This window comes from Armigeres subalbatus, chromosome 3 (genome assembly GCF_024139115.2).
Source record: "Armigeres subalbatus isolate Guangzhou_Male chromosome 3, GZ_Asu_2, whole genome shotgun sequence".
NCBI classification, from domain to species: domain Eukaryota; kingdom Metazoa; phylum Arthropoda; class Insecta; order Diptera; family Culicidae; genus Armigeres; species Armigeres subalbatus.
The window spans coordinates 183,608,462-183,625,546 of NC_085141.1; the positions used below are offsets into that span (position 1 = coordinate 183,608,462).

At 36.7% G+C, this 17,085-nt stretch overlaps 1 protein-coding gene across 3 annotated transcripts in view; it reads right to left on the minus strand.

The window, feature by feature from the left end:
• Positions 1-11,893: 11,893 nt before the first annotated feature.
• Positions 11,894-17,085, minus strand: part of LOC134220098 (homeobox protein unc-4) — a 41,138-nt gene continuing 35,946 nt past the window's right edge. For all 3 annotated transcript variants that reach the window (XM_062699078.1, XM_062699077.1, XM_062699079.1), the window contains one exon: positions 11,894-15,941. In XM_062699078.1, coding sequence (XP_062555062.1) covers positions 15,710-15,941 — 232 coding nt within the window. In that variant the 3' untranslated portion in view covers positions 11,894-15,709. The remainder of the gene's footprint in view (positions 15,942-17,085) is intronic.

The following is a 17,085-nucleotide window of genomic DNA, read 5'->3' on the forward strand; positions in this document are numbered from 1 at the left end:
GCGACGGCGAACTCTATTCGACAGGAGAGTCATAAAGCATCTCCATGAAAAACCTTAAACTTGGTCATGACAGCTGCTGGTTCTAAAATGCATTCAGAAGTATCACCACGAAAAATCTTAAAGTTTGATAGCCTTATTGATATGGTTCTGGACTTTTTTCAAATTGGCCGGGGCACCTGAAACCTACTACAGAGCCGAAACTGGTCACCGAAACTGATCGTTCTGAATATGTTTTCTGAAGCATCTCCATGAAAAATCTTAAAGTTCGATGCCAATATTGATATGGTACCGGATAATATATACGTGATTGGAAGGATATACATAATTGACCATAGTGTCCGGAAACAGGTTTACTGAAATGACCATATCTCGGATGTTTTTCAACGGATCTTACCGCAACCGCCCGCATTCAATTTTCAATCAATTTTCAGATCTAGTTTCTATAGGAAAATAGTGTTCATCGATGTAACTTCAAACCACACAAAAATACGAGCGGCAGAAAAAATGTGTTTTTCTCATGGCCTCTTAAAGTCCGGAACATCTCCGGTGTCCAGTGGCCAGTATTCGTGAATGCATGTTCCAAAATCTTGACTAAATTTGCCGTCAAATGCTTCCAGTTTTGTCAAATTTAATCAATTTTTCAAAAAGTTGATGATTTGAAATTTGGGCCAAATTTTGCCTATCTCAATCATTTTGCCTAACCCCTGAAAAATTTGAAGTGGTAGAAGAATTTGTGTATCTTGGAACATTAGTGACGTGCGATAATGATGTTACCCGCGAGGTGAAAAGGCGTATTGCAGCTGCAAATAGGACTTCGTAACCAGCCTAAGTCCCGTAGTCTGTAAACGAAAACAAAACTCACGCTGTGTACTACTCTGATTCTTACGGTGGCTTTATACGGCCATGAAACATGGACGTTAAAGGAGGCTGGTCGGAGTGTTTGAGCGTAAGGTGCTGTGGACAATACTCGGCGGTAAACAGGAGAACGGCTGGCGACGTCGCATGAATCACGAATTGTACCAGGTGTATAAAGCGCTGGATATTGTTAAGCTTATTCAACACGGCAGACTACGGTGGGCTGGTCACGTTGTTCGTATGCCGGAAGAACGGCAAGCGAAGATAATATTTAGCAGAGAACCCGGAAGAGGCCGCAGGCTTCGTGGAAGGCCGCGTCCACGATGGCTTTTTGCAGTTGAAGAGGACCTGAGGGCGCTCCATGTTCAGGGCGACTGGAAGCGATTGGCCCAGGATCCAGTGGAGAAGGATACTCCATTCGGCGTAGGTTCATCGAAGAGCTGTAGTCCATCAACGAATGATCCCCGGCGTGTGCTTACTCGCAATCTACATGCTGATACATTTACAGTTACATCAAACAACTGAAAACCGAAATACGCTGCTTCGAAATTACGAGGTGATAATGCTGGAAAGAGACAAATGATAGGAAAAATAGCACGGTGTGGGCTCATTCACAAATTACATAACGCATTAAGGGGTGGGTGGGTACATAATATTGCGTTACAAAATGTTACGGTTTAACGGGGGGGATGGGTGGGTTTGTTTAGTTTTGTTACGGGTAACATTTATGATAATAAAATAATATAAAAAAATAAATTTAAAATTAAATTCAAATTTGACAGTATTATTATGTACTATGAAGGAAGTTAAGGAAGAGTTCACTAGAAATACGAATTTATCATTTTTGTGAAATTTTAGTAAGACGTTATGCGTCACAGGTGGGGCTGGGTGGGTATGACGGAAATGTTACAAACAAGTCACGGAGGGGTGGGTGGGGGTTCAAATCTGTGTTTTTTTGCGTTATGTAATTTGTGAATGAGCCCTGTGTAGTGCCTTCCCGAGTCACCTTAATATTCACAGTTTAAATGAAAATCCTATGCGGAAATTTCAATTCCATTCATTCCATTTATTTAGCCTTCATCTAAACAGACAACACTCAACAATTTGACGCCACATGACACGGTTTGAGGCCACATCCCATCACTAAAAATGCAAATTTCAAGTTTTCTTGGCTTTAACCGATACATTACCAAACATTGGTTTATTTTTTTTAATCTTGGGTTTATTTTGAAGGCTCATTCGCTATTTGGCGTTACGGAGCCAGATACTTTTGTTTTTGCTTTTCTCATACAACAAAGTTGTACCGAAAGGGTATACGATTACTCCCTAAATGAACTTTTGATAGAAGACTCATAGTGTTATATTCCGATCGACTCAGCTCGACGAATTGAGGTGATGTCTGTATGTGTGTGTGTATGTGTGTACGTGTACAAATTTTGTGGACACGTGTTTTGGAACCTAGCATTACCCGATTTACTCGCGACAAGTTGCATTCGACGGGAAATGCGGTCCCATTGTTTGCTATTGAAAATTGACCCGATCAGACATTGCGGTAAATAGAACTAATGAGCACTCAAAAAACAAATCTGACAATTATTGTATAAAATCTTGGCATATGCAGTTTTGTAAGATTTTCATACAAATCTGTAAGATTCCAATACAACAATTGTATTGCAATCTTCTGATTTTATTGTATATGTCAAATATTATACAGTTTCTGTATGGTTCGAATGCAGAATTGTATTAAAATCTGCCATCCGCTGGTTGGGTGTGCGGTTTCTCAAATAGTTCAATATGTTTTAAAATGAAAAAAAAATCACATTCTTCAAAATGAAAGGAGAACATATGAAATTATTTATTTTTAATTTATATGTAGCATTTTTGTAAAACATTGTTGAACCTAGCCAAGTCTGAAAATATGATATAGATAACATATTTTGATTTTGACATCAAATTGAAATCATAATTTGTTTTCAAATATGAATCATCATGATTGATTACATATTTTAAGGACATAGTTGGAAGAGTACCACGATGGCAGCCAAGATGGCACCGGAGCTTCCACGGGTCAACCCCATACTTCCCGCACCCCTCTCCCACCAGCATTCGAATGCTTCGAACAGCATCGAACAAAAGTTTAATATTCAAATTACTGACCTGTTCACAGCATATTTATTCACTTCCCGTGATAATGAACAAGTTTATCCAAAGAGTCCTATGTATTTCGGCTCGAATAATATCATAATTTAGCAGTTTCGTGCCAATTTATTAGCCGTTCGCGATTTGGTGGGTTTATCACTGCACTTCACTTCTTCTCAAAGGCAACTGAAAATTTAAAGTTTTTACTCACTTCTCCACTCATGAACACCCCGAAATGTTGATGGAATGCAAACTAAACACCAATTTTCGAAATCAGTCACTTGTTTAAGCTGAAAACTTAATATAAACTGCTATTTTTGCCCGAAAAAAACGATTAAAAACTGATCGCGGATCTCATTTTGTTGTAGGTTTCTGAATTGTATGATCTGACATTAAACTGTGTACTTATTTTGTTATCGAAACCAATATCAAATTTAGTTTTCGATTTGCTCTCATCGATAGTAGGAATAGTTTTCGATTTGATGTCACAGTAAGATTTTCCTGCTATATATTTTGTTATTTTAACCTTTAAAACGACCAAAAAGATATCATATTATGTAATCATATTCGGTGATTTCACCAACATCAAAACAAGTTATTGTTTTGCTCTCAAGCTTTGCTCGGGGATCCTGCACTATATCGGCTGGAACAAGTGTGTTTGAACTTTAAATATTGGTCTATGGCGGGTTAATTTGATTGTACCCCGTTTGGCATAAAGTCATTTGGCATAATGCCGTTTGGCATAATGTCGTTTGGCATAAAGTCGTTTGGCATAATGGTCGTTTGGCATAACGGCCGTTTGGCATAATGGTCGTTTGGCATAAGGTCATTTGGCATAATTGTTATTTGAGCTGGGTAATTGATAAGTAAGATTTTTAGAGCCATTCAGTTACGTGATATCCTTCATATGAGTAATAATTGGGAACGGAGTTGTACGGCGTGACAAATTTAGAATAAAGATGCTTCCTGTCAGAACAGGACCATTTGAAATATTAACGCACCTACCAGCAAGATAGATCAGCATTAAATTAAACTGACATTGAATATTTTTTCTGTAAGGGCAAGAAAGAGAACTTAAGCAAACGGTTTCTAAGAAAGGACCATATCTCCCCTTGCATTGAACCGAGCGAAACAAATGCTTGAATTGAAAGAAGGAGTCATATCGTCTCTTGCCGTCTGCCGGGAAAATGCACCTTCTGAAAGAAGGGAAATATCGTTCCGTGTCCATATATCCATTACCCATAATGCCAATACCCCAAAGGACACTACCCCGAACGCCATTACCCCAAATAAGCCAGTACCCCAAGTGTCCTGATTTCAAATTTATAGTTTATTTCAGTGAAAATAATTAATCAATAGAAATTTATTTATAATTGATGTGAACGATTACTACTTGTTTTCCAACTTATTCAATAGCAGGGTGACTCCAGTTGAGTAAATAATACATTTTTTATAATAATTTTTATCGTTGATCCTTACTTATTTTTCGATCCTTTTACAAGGTTCACCGTGTTGGACACGTGATTCGTTTCATCAAACTCCAACTGTTTGAAAACAGTGTAGAACGAATAGTTCTCGGTCCAAAAACTCTCAATACATATCATGTGCTACCTTTGAAAACTGTTCATATCGGGCAAATGCCTTCATCTAAACAAGGCATTATCATCCCATTATCATCTATCATTAAACCGACAAAAGCGTTCATTTAAAGAAGGCATTATCTTCTATGTTCGCCTTATACCGGGCAAATGCGTTCATTAAAAAAAGGTATTACCAACTCTGTTCGCCTTACATCCAGCAAACGTGTTCATCTAAAGAAGGCATTCTAAACTCTGTTTGCCTTAAACCGGGCAAACGCGTTCAATTTATTTATTTATTACACATTGTCTTCGAAAATAAGTAGTACGGTCAAAAGCTTCATTTGAAGATAGCGTTATCAACCATGTTCGCTTTATATCAGGCGTATTTGCGTTCATTAAAAAATACATTATCAACTCTGTTTGCCTTAAACCGGACCAATGCATTCATTAAAAAAAGGTGTTATCTCCTATGTTCGCCTTATACCGGGCAAATGCGTTCATTAAAAGAAGGCATTATCAACTCTGTTCGCCTTATATCGGGCAAATGCGTTCATCTGAAGAAGGCATTATCACCTGTGTTCGCCTTAAACTATTATTCTCTGTTTGGCTTATATTGCACAGATGCGTTCATTAAAAGAAGGCATTATCAACTCCGGGGCGCTCCTTAGCTCTGCGGTAAGATGCGCGGCTACAAAGAAAGGCCATGCTGCGGGTGGCTGGGTTCGATTCCCGGTACGGTCTAGGCAATTTTCGGTTTGGAAATTGTCTCGACTTCCCTGGGCATAAAAGTATCATCGCGTTAGCCTCATGATTTACTAATGCAGAAATGGTAACATGGTTTAGAAACCTCGCAGTGATTAACTGTGGAAGTGCTGAATGAACACTAAGCTGCGAGACGGCAATGTCCCAGTGGGGGATGCAATGTCATTGGAGAAAAAGAAGAAGAAGATCATCTCCGTTCGCCTTAAACCGGGCAAATGCGTTCATTTGGAAAAAAGCTTTACCTTATCTGTTTGCCTTATACTGGACAAATGCGTTCATTTAAAGAGGTATTATTTCCACTGTACACTTATGTTAATAGAAAGAACCATTTCGTAGGATAGAACTTTTCCAGATAACAATGAATGATAATTTAAGTCAAAAATGTTTATTAAACAGAAGCTTTATTGCGTTTCTCTAAGTGACTCTAAGTAGTACGTTCCGGGATGCGTTCCGTGTAAAAAAAGTTTTCAGTTCAAAATTTTAAAATCCGTTTAAAAAAAGTTTTATGATTTCTCGACGAATCATGCAAAATGGAGCAATTTTGCAAAAAAAATTGTATGGGAATTTTTTTTTCACGGCCGTGTAAAAAAAAAATCCGTTTAAAAACAGAATCGGGTGTATATAATTTTGTTCTAAACAAATTCTTTTCAAAGATTGTCATTTTACGATTCATCGGTATCTGTGGGTGTTAAAAATAGTAATAATAAGTAGAAATCTACAGATTCGAAATGTATTCGGGCTAATGGATTTTCGGGGTAATGGATCTCGGGGTAGTGTTCCATTCGAGGTAATGACTTTCGGGGTACTGTCCCATTGGGGGTGGTTGCCTTCGGGGTAATGGCATTCGTGGTACATGAGTGGAGCCACCAATTCCTCTCTTGACTTCTGCCGGGCGAATGCATTTTCTGAATGAAGGGATCTCATCTTCCCTTACCTCTAACCGGGTAAATGCTTGAAATGCAGGAAGGAACCATCCCAAGTAACATTTTAAGTTTTATGACGCTCTTGAAGAGCATAATTTACACTAGAAGAGTGTCATAAAACCAGAATAAAACCAAAATGTTACTAGGGATATCATCTTTTGCCTTCTACTGGACCTTCTGCCATCCTCTGAAAGAAGGGATCATATCTTCCATGCCTGATTTTGAAGAAGGAACTATCTTCGAACTTCGCTATCTGCCGGGCAAATGTATCCTTTGGAAAATGGAACCATATCTTCTCTGATGTAACTGTCGGGAAGATGCATCCTTTGAAAGAAGGGATCATATCATACTTTGCCTTAAACCGAGCAAATGCCTTCATTGAACAAATGAAAAAAATCTTCCCTTGCCTTCGCCAAGAAAATGCATCCTTTAAAAGAAAGAACTATATCTTCCCTGAACTGAATATTGCATACATTGAGAAAAAAACCATACATATTCTCCCTTATGTTATGCCTGACAAATGCATTATTTGAAAAAAGAAGCCATTTTAGACTTATGAACGACAAAGTATGCTTTTAAAGAGATGAATATATGTCATCCAGATATAACTTCATTTGCTTTTCATTGCCTTTTTTGTGTAAAATTGTTTTTGCTCTTGAGCACTTACAATTTTGCTATTTGACTCTCCATATTTTGTAGTTTGTTTTAGTCAACGACGATCTTGCTGCTGCCCCAGAGATAATAAGATTCTAAGTGAAATAGGCAGATAATAAAAAGTCTATCAGAGTGATTTGATAGAATCTGAACTTTAATTCGAAAAAAAAATTAAAACATCTCTCTTATAATGTTAAATTGACAATCATTATACATAATTGAACACATTATGCAGAAGTCTCGAAATTGATGATTACACAACTATTATGCCAAACGGCCATTATGCCAAACGGCCGTTATGCCAAACGACTTTATGCCAAATGACCTTTATGCCAAACGGCCTTATGCCAAACGGCGTTATGCCAAACGACTTTATGCCAAATGACCTACCACCGGTTAATTTACTCCCTAGAAAGAAAATTCAAGAACGGGCCGGGTAGTAATATGGACAAAACTAGCTCTGTACATATAGTTGATTCGTCCAGTCGCCCTGTACGGCCATGAAGTATTGACGTTAAAAGATGCAAACTATCGAATTCTTGGAGTGTTTGAGCGCACTACCTGCGCCAATGGGCCCGATTCCCGGCTCACTACTCAGAAAAGTAATGATTTATACTATTTGAAAGCTGTAGGTTTATGATTGATCATTTGAAAAAAAGTCTCACATTTATCTCGCACAATACTCAATATTTTGCAACCATTTATTTTACTCCTAATTCCGGAGACGAGCCAGCCTCGGGCTGAAAGTCTCCTTAATAAAGAATAAAAAAAAAATACTCCTGATTAATCCAATTATGGAAAATAAAAATGTAGATTCCAAACTGTTGCTCTTCGTTTTAATACAAAACGGTATCATCAAATAAACACCTACCTGAAAATCGTCACAGTGCTCGAAACAAACGCTGCTTGAAACTGTTAATCACCGCACAATGATGTTGAACTCATGCACTTCAATCCTTCCCATTTGTTCGAATCACTAGAGCTTATATAAACATATTAGAATACATTTTAAAATGTATCCTCAAACCGAACAGAAAATCTCCTCGGCTCAAGAACTTCTAGCCACACCGTGCTGCCAAAAGACCAGGATCCTTTTTCAGCATGAAAATAATCCTTCATGGTTAATAGGAAAACTGTCTAATACGTTAACGCTATTATGTTATTTATAATTCTATCGTTTTCAAAAAGTGAAAAAATATTGTTTTTAAGTGTTTGGAAGGAATTTGGATGAGTGAAAATATCTTCTCAACCAAATAAAAATTATTATGAATAATACCATCCCTCTCCCTCCTTAGCCGTGCGGTAAGATGCGCGGCTACAAAGCAAGACCATGCTGAGGGTGGCTGGGTTCGATTCCCGGTGCCGGTCTAGACAATTTTCGGATTGGAAATTGTCTCGACTTCCCTGGGCATAAAAGTATCATCGTGTTAGCCTCATGATATACGAATGCAGAAATGGTAACTTGGCTTAGAAACCTCGCAGTTAATAACTGTTGAAGTGCTTAATGAACACTAATCTGCGAGGCGGCTCTGTCCCAGTGTGGGGATGTAATGCCAACAAAGAAGAAGAAGAAGAATAATAATACCATCTGGCATCACGTTGTCGTGGAACGTGCATATTTTTATTTACAGTCACTCTCAAAATTGAGCGTACACCGTGGATTACATGAATATATTCGAAAATTCCAAAGGAAATTTAATTGTTGGCTCGGTTGTTTTTAATGCATTTCAATATTCATCCCTTCTTTCAATGTATGCGTACATAAAATGATTGAATTTTTTTCTCTGAAGTTCATTTATTTGAAAATAATCTCAAAATACGCCTATTAGATGTGACAAAATTGAGCGTACAGTGATTTTTTTTCTATAAAATTTCTTATTATAAACACGATTCAATGTTTTGAAATTAAACCGTGTTTTGGTCAAAATGGCGAACAAGTGAGAGGTAAGAACATTGCTATTTAACAATTCAATGCTGCTGGGCAAAATAGATGCTTTAAGATATGGATTTCTCCGGCATCGTGTCTTATATATGATAGATAATAGAAATCGAGCGAGACATACGATTTATTTGGGAAAATTCAGTCGGTAAATGATGAAAACAGATGTAAACATACAGAGAAAACGGCAAATGTTAGGAATGGCATTTAAATTTAGTATGTCTTTAACTTAAATTTGTTTTAAAGCTCGATTATTGTCTCAGGGCTATCATTAAGAGTAATATTATTGAATCCAATCATTCACAGTCAAATTCTAAAAGTACAAAATGCATGTTAAGGTACCGAACATAAAAACAGCTTTTCAACCCCATAGAGCACTTCTGATTAAATATTGTAAATATATCCTCAAATCGTAATTTCATAATTAAATTTGGATTAAACTCCACGATCTGTTACCATAAGGGACAAGGGACAAACAATTGGATGATTTCCATGTGGCGAGTAAAAATAAACTTTTTTAAGAGTTCAGCAGCTTATTTAATGATATCTTGGTGTATTTAAATGATTCAACCAAATTTGTTCCAACGGTGACTGAGTCTTCAAATATAAAATGACATCTTATAATGTATCCGTGTGCTGCTCTTTTATTAATATTATTATTAATGAGTGCCCTGAGCTTATAAGCTACCTATACATCGACTTTTAAATAAAGTTATAGTTAATTTGAAATATGCCATTCCCAACATTTGTCGTTTTCTCTGTATGTTTACATCTGTTCTCATCATTTATCGACTGAATTTTCCCAAATTAATCGTATGTCTCGCTCGATTTCGATTATCTATCATATATCCAGCTTTTTACGCTAGCCATAAATCTGGTAAGGGGTGATTCAAACATGACATATGCTGTGAACTGTTTGAATCTCAGCCTCATAGTCACCTTTGCATAAAAGTATGTTTTGAAATCTGTCAAAATGTTGGAAATGTACATAACGCATCGGTATTTCTGGTTACTAATATTATTTATACATTTTAGATTTAGAACACACTTCTTATAATATAGCGTATGATCCTCGGGTTTAATTCGAGTCAGCTCCCTGGATTTTTTGAGGAATGCAATTGTTACATGAATTACTACGTTAGTGGAACCGAAAGTATGTGTGTGATAAATTTATTACTGAGGGAATTCAATTTGAAATGAGAGTTTGGTTCAATTTGAAATGAGAGTGTGAGTACAAAATTTTCATACCGCATGGGAAATTCAATTAAATGGTTACTTGTATTGTCTTATTAAGAAAATGAATTGAGCAAGCCGCTTGACTGCTAGTCCCAGTCATAATCCATGGTATACCGTGGTATATACTACAGTGGAATACTTAAGAGTAAAGAGTATATGTTTATCGATCCTCATGTATGTGTCATGTAAAGGATAAAGGTTGAAGGATAAGATCATTGAAAATCACGTTCTCCACGTTTATCTGATCGAAAGCCAGCAATCAGCATTTTCTTTGAGCAAAGGTGCTTTTGAACACCGTACTTCGAAGATTTAGAACAACCAGCCACGGTTATGGTTCCACTTAGACGATGTTTGCTCTCACCAGAAGAGTATACCACGTTTATCAAATCAGGAACCCAACAAATCACATATGCGCCTTACATCTTACTCAAAGTTTTTATAAGTCTGGAGTCTGGAGAGCTGCTGAAGCGAATCTAAAGGCAAGTGGCATTGGTCACTGATGACCAGGAATATTATCAATCTGGCAAAATGAAGTTAAACAAATCTTTGCTAATTTGGTCGCGGGAGCAGCATTTCTAGCGCACCTCTATTGGCCTTATTTTCTCATCCTGGCATGTAGCATGGACGGTTTCATTCCCTCCATAGACATTTCGTTTGTTTGATCCCGGCGTGTTAACCATCAGCAGCTCTTGAATTGCTTAAAAGAAGAAAATTAGTAGAATAGATAGAAGTAATAAAATCGTTTGTGGAAACATTAGGTAAACATGTTGACGTTTCCATCCGTAATCAACATTCTTGAGCATAACAAAGCATACTTCGATCGAAATATAAATAAATTATAGTGGACACCTCTAACGTCAAAAGGGGTGATTCAAAATTTATAGCACGACCTGCGTAAAAAGCTGGATAAGACACGATGCCGGTGAAATCCATATCTTAAAGCATCTATTTTGCCCAGCAGCATTGAATTGTTAAATAGCAATGTTCTTACCTCTCACTTGTTCGCCATTTTGACCAAACATGGTTTAATTTCAAAACATTGAATGTTTAAGTAGCGGATGTTTATTATTATAAATATAATCATGAAAAAACAATATTAAAATACATTAATCGTGTTTATAATAAGAAATTTTATAGAAAAAAAATCGCTGTACGCTCAATTTTGTCACATCTAATAGGCGTATTTTGAGATTATTTTCAAATAAATGAACTTTAAAGAAAAAATTTCAACCATTTTATGTACGCATACATTGAAAGAAGGGATGAATATTGAAATGCATTAAAAACAACCGAGCCAACAATTAAATTTCCTTTGGAATTTTCAAATATATTCATCTAATCCATGGTGTACGCTCAATTTTGAGAGTGACTGTACGTCGCATTTTCTTCTGTCCCGAGAGAGAATGTGAGATTAAGAAGTTGAGAGATGCCGGGAATTGAATTGAAGTATGTCGGAAAGGCAATCACTGTGACTGAAATACGTGCTACACCTCGATAATTTAAATCAAATAATAGCTTTTTCAAACAATGTTTAGCAAGAATAGCTATTTTTAAGCAGAGGTGAACTTCAATTTAGAAAAATTGCTTTCTGTCATAAATATCAATTAAATAATGTAAAGAAAATTGTTTTGAGTCAATAAGTACGAGACACTGAAAACGACCTTACTGTTGAGGTCGAAATACGTATCTGTCAAGGTACAATCAAGTGGTGGAATTAAATAGGAAAATACAACCATCAACTTTCCTACGTTAGTTAAAAGCCCCAAGTGAAATACGCTGGACCCGATTAAAACTCAAATTGGAAGTGTTTTGTTTCATGTGTTTTTATTATATTATCTTTTTTCAAACAGCAGTAGTAAGTTACAAATAACTTTTCTTAGGTATATCGAATGTTGCTGTAATCTCATTAGTATCAACAATATTATCCTACTTAACTTACAATACAACGGCTAATTAATAGCGATTTGAATGTATTTTATTATGGCCTGTATTTTTTCTTTGGTTTTATAATTTTGGTTGTTATCAATAGGTAACATACATGAGTAGAATCTAAATTGGGAAGGTATTCAGCGTATACACAGAAAAGTGTAGCCGATACAAATATTATTTCAAACTAGTAAAAAAATATTTGCATCAGCTTAAAAGCGAAATCATATAATGTTTTCTAATACATTTGATTATATACAACTCATAAAATGCAGCATTTGCTCCAAATTTATACAAACTCTAAAGCAGCTTTATTTGCACTACAGTTATATTCAACTACTTTTTGCTATACATTTGAAGATAAAATACAAATAGTTTCACTTTTACGAAAACAAGTAATTTACGAGTTCCTTTGATTTCGAAGCTGCTTACTACGATAACCGAATGTTTGAAGTTTCATAAATGTACATGAACCGTATTCCTAAGGCACTTTAGGCGAATGCAATCTACAAAAAAATGTTTTACACAAAAATATAAAAGAAGCAAAACGAAAAGATAGTAATGCAAGTAGATTTATATAATATTTACTACAAATTTCATAAATAAGCGACAACACGGTTAGGTCAATCTATTGTGTTTTTTTCTTACAGTCGTTCACCATCGACGTTTGACGACACGTGTTGCGCCTATTGAGCGTTATGGTGATGTCATGCAGACTTGGCTACACATTTCTTTAGCTCATCTATGGAATTAATAGTATCTTAACTGTCGATGTATTTCACTTACTTAAATTATTGGCAAGACTTTGATGATTATGTTGTACCAACTACTTATGGGTAGTTTTCGAATGTTTTTGAAGCCGATGAGAAGATCCTATACGGCAGGGAAGGTCTGAAACAAATTAATGGACAATCACATAGGTAAAATCTATACAATACTGAGAATGCCATTATGGCTTCCAGAAAACATGCCCATTTTAAGTTGGCTTCATTCGTGTAAGATCCGTCATGCTATTTCTTGTATCTGCTTTTCTTGCACATAAAGAATATGAATAACTACGATGGTTTCTTCTTAGAATCGCGATAAGAAGGTTGATCTCGTACAAATGAATTCAATCATCAAAAGAATTTTCAAACATAGGCAATATCATTTTCCACGACTTGCAATTTTATTTTAAACAGAACCATATTCATAACAGAGGTATAGATCAGCTCATGAATTTCAGGGTATTTTCATCATAAATATAACGCTAACGAACTATCTTGATTCCAAGTAAACACAGTAGTAAAATGGCAATTCATCGTAGGATTATCAGCTGAGTGACATTGAAACATTGAGCCCCCAGCTCCCTTTGCGGGTTTCCGGACCACAGGTTTCTGTGTCACGGAGAATTAATACGGTTCGCCCCGAGCTACAAATCATTTTCCACGCCTCTTGTCTTCTTTGCTTTTTTATAATAATTTGTGTTTTCATCAATCAACGCTGCTTACAGGTAGGGCGAATTTGATATTGAATAAATATACCATGAATGGGAAGCAACGGAAAATGATATTTCCCTCATAAACCATCTACTAGACCACAGATAAGCGGATTGTTACGTTTTATTTCAAACCAAATCAATGTGCTAAGAAAAAAATCACAACGGTCAAATGATGAATAAATATTGTATCAAACGATACATTTTTGGGCAAACTTTTCTAAGAAACCCTTAACTGTTGCTTTTTTTTGAAAATTTATAAACAAACGTAGAAAAGTTAGGTATATAAGAAAAGAAAAACATCACTCTTAACAGAGTATTGTTCGTTGCTTTCCCACACCTAAAAATTAAATTTTTGCATGCTTGTTTTGCCGATGTGAACGTCACTTTGGTGTGTTTCGAGTGGTTCGAAAAGACCTTTTAACCACTATATTGCAACTAAACAAATTAATCTTTTCAGTTGATGTGTCTTTTTGTTTGTGGCTATACACTCCACAGTGTATCACCGGGTTGACATGCTTGTGGCTGATGGTGACGGAGACATGATGGGGATAAGCTTCCATCGACGATTGAGTGGGTCTTCGTCAATGTTATTACAGCTTTGTATGATGCCGTAGGGCAGCAAGGTAAAAAGAGTGTGCCATCCCGATCTGTTTTTATGTGAAGCTTTTTTGCTCCTGTTCCTCTCTTGTTCGAGGTCGCGTTGTAAATACGTGTTTCGAAAACTGACATGATTCCCTTGAAAGTGTTTTTCGATACCTATTGCAGCACTGTTTATAAACGTGTATTGACATTTTTTTTACCCTGGTTGTTGCTTTACATTTTACCGCAAGGGAAGCTGAGGTAATATGCATTTCCGGAGTGAAACTCAGTGTATTCAACACATTTAACAGTGTTCTGTGTTGATCTGTTTACATTAGTACTACTTCACCAATAATTATCTTCGAAATTTTCAAAGGATAGCTTTGCCTCATCTATAGAAACCAACCATGATTCCCCTAGCACATATCGAGGCCAACGCACCCTCAGGTAATTCACGACACTGGAGCAACAAGTAATGGTTGATTGATTTAGGGGCACATGAAATTGTTTGAAATTCTACGCATCGATGCGGTGTGAACAAGATGTACGCGTGGGTTACCTGTGCAGGCGAAAAAGTTTGATCCATCCAAATGCTTCTATCGCCCCCAGACCCAGGTTTGTGAACCTTCTTTTCAACCCAATTTAATTTATACAACCTTCCCTTGAATGGGGTGGTTCGTTTGTGATGAACCACAACCATTGTTGGTTAAGGATGGTTAAGGGTAGTCATTTGTTTAGCTTGTGAGAAAAATATTGTGATCTTTGAACAACTTGATGGGTTAATCCTCTTCAATTGATTATTGACAACAATGCGATATTTGAACTGTGAGATAATATTTGAATATATATTCCGGTGATTCCTAAGTTGCAATGTGGCATAAGTTGGATGCACCTTTATCAAATTCCGATTAATCCATTAATACCTGAACTATTATAGATGGGGCTATTAAAGGGCTAACTTGCAAATGCGGTAGGTCTTTGGATGAATTTAAATGAAAATTCATGTTTAGATTGCTATCACAAGAAAGTTTCGAACCTTCCAATAGTGTATTGATCCAAGTGTTTGCTTTACATTCCCTGCACGGTATCTTCTGTTTGTATTCATGTTGAATGCTTTCAATGAACTTGTTGATGATCTTGTTCGAATATGGTGTACCAACAAGTAAGCCTTTGGTTTTGATTCCGTTAGGTAAGGAACAACCAGCGAACGTACGGGTTTTGGCCAGAACATAATTTTGATTATCATAACTCTATAAGCTTCAATTTGCTCGGATATTTACATAAACAAGTTATATAAAACAGATCGATTCTTAAATCTACACACGAGATAAACGTATACGTGTGCGCTATGGAATGGCAAATAAATATGTATAGGAATCCGAAACATCCCATGGGTCCGACGTCAGACATAATTTTGCGGGGGATTTTGTTCCAAATTGTGTTCAGGAATTTAGCTTCTACTTTTTTTTCTCCTCTGCCGGACCGGATTTTCGAATGAGGCGGCTGTCTACTTGGCTTTCAAATTACTTTTCCAGGCTCACTCAAGTTTTTGCTGCCTTCTTGCCACAGGAAGACGTCGGCAGGACAATGTGGTCGTCTAGTGCATGTTAAGAACGTTTTGCCGAAAGCATTTGCTTCAGCGCAAAAAAGGCGGAAGCACATAGCTGTGACTAACGCCGTCCTCTGATTTGACGATGCCGAGCGACTCCGCTTCGTCGCCAGGTTGGCAAGATGTGGTAGGTGTGCCGTAATGGGACTGCTTGAGCGAAGGGTCTTCCAGGTGGCAACCGCTGGCATACTTTGGGTCGTCTATGATGTTTACGGCGTGTATGTACTTCGTGTCGTCGACATATTTCCCATTCGGGACGCTGGAAAGAGAGGAAATTGTGAAGAAGGTTACTTTTGACTAGATAGTGGCGTTAGGCTACGTTTTATTTTTGATGGTAATTCTTTAGTGTTTTCAAGACGCTATGTTTTGAAGCACAATGAAACAGTAGTTACAAATTTGATTAGGGGAACTGTTCCGTTTTCCATCTAACTGAACATATATTCATTTCATCGCAAAACAAAGAAATACAGCACCAATCTTGTCGCGTGCTCACTGCTTTAAAAAAACACAAAAATAATAAACAAGTCAAATTCTTTTCCATTGCTTGTTTTTGCAAGTAGCACACGCAACATCTTCCTAAAAGCACCTTGTTTCTATTCAGTTTCATTAAAGGCATTGGAAAAATATCAAAGCACGAAAAAGTTGCATCAAGATGTCAAAAACGTTCGAATTGTGATCAATGCTTCATTAAAATTGCAATGCAGTACGTGTTTGACATTTGGAAACAAACAAACAAAAAATACTGCACTTCATGTTGCAAACACGAAACAAAATCATTAAGTTGCATATTTTTTACCATGTTACTTCAATGCGTCTTTCAAAATTTAATTGTTTGTTTAAATAAGGTTGCAGATAAGTTGAATGTGTCTTCATGTTTAATTTGGCATCGTTCAACGTTTTGACAACTCATATTTTTTTTCTGTGATGGTGCAATCAAGTAACAGGAAACCCGAGTACTAAACTTCATAATCGTATGGTTTTTATGGTGAGTCAACATGCAGTCCCTTCGAAGTGTTGAATGGTGCTGTGGTAGAGTGAAGGACTATCAATCACAAGATCCATAAATCGAATCCAGTTTCATAATTTTAATTTATTTTTTTTTTGCGCTGTAGTATTTTGCAACATTTTTGCAGTTTTACTGCAATCGAAGGATGTTTCCGTAGGCTCCACCTCTTGCGCTTTTTAGATTGCAAGAGAGTTATATTTGATGGCACATATGCAAAGATTGTTTCTTTCCGAATAGTTGCAACACAGTGAAATGTTCAGTAGTGAAACAATTTGTGCTGCTTGGGATGGGATGAACATGGGAGGTATAAGATGAGGAGCCGAACAGTTCCCCTATAATGAATATGACAAGGATATGCAAAACCATAGAGATGGTGCTAGTGGAAATTGAAATCGAA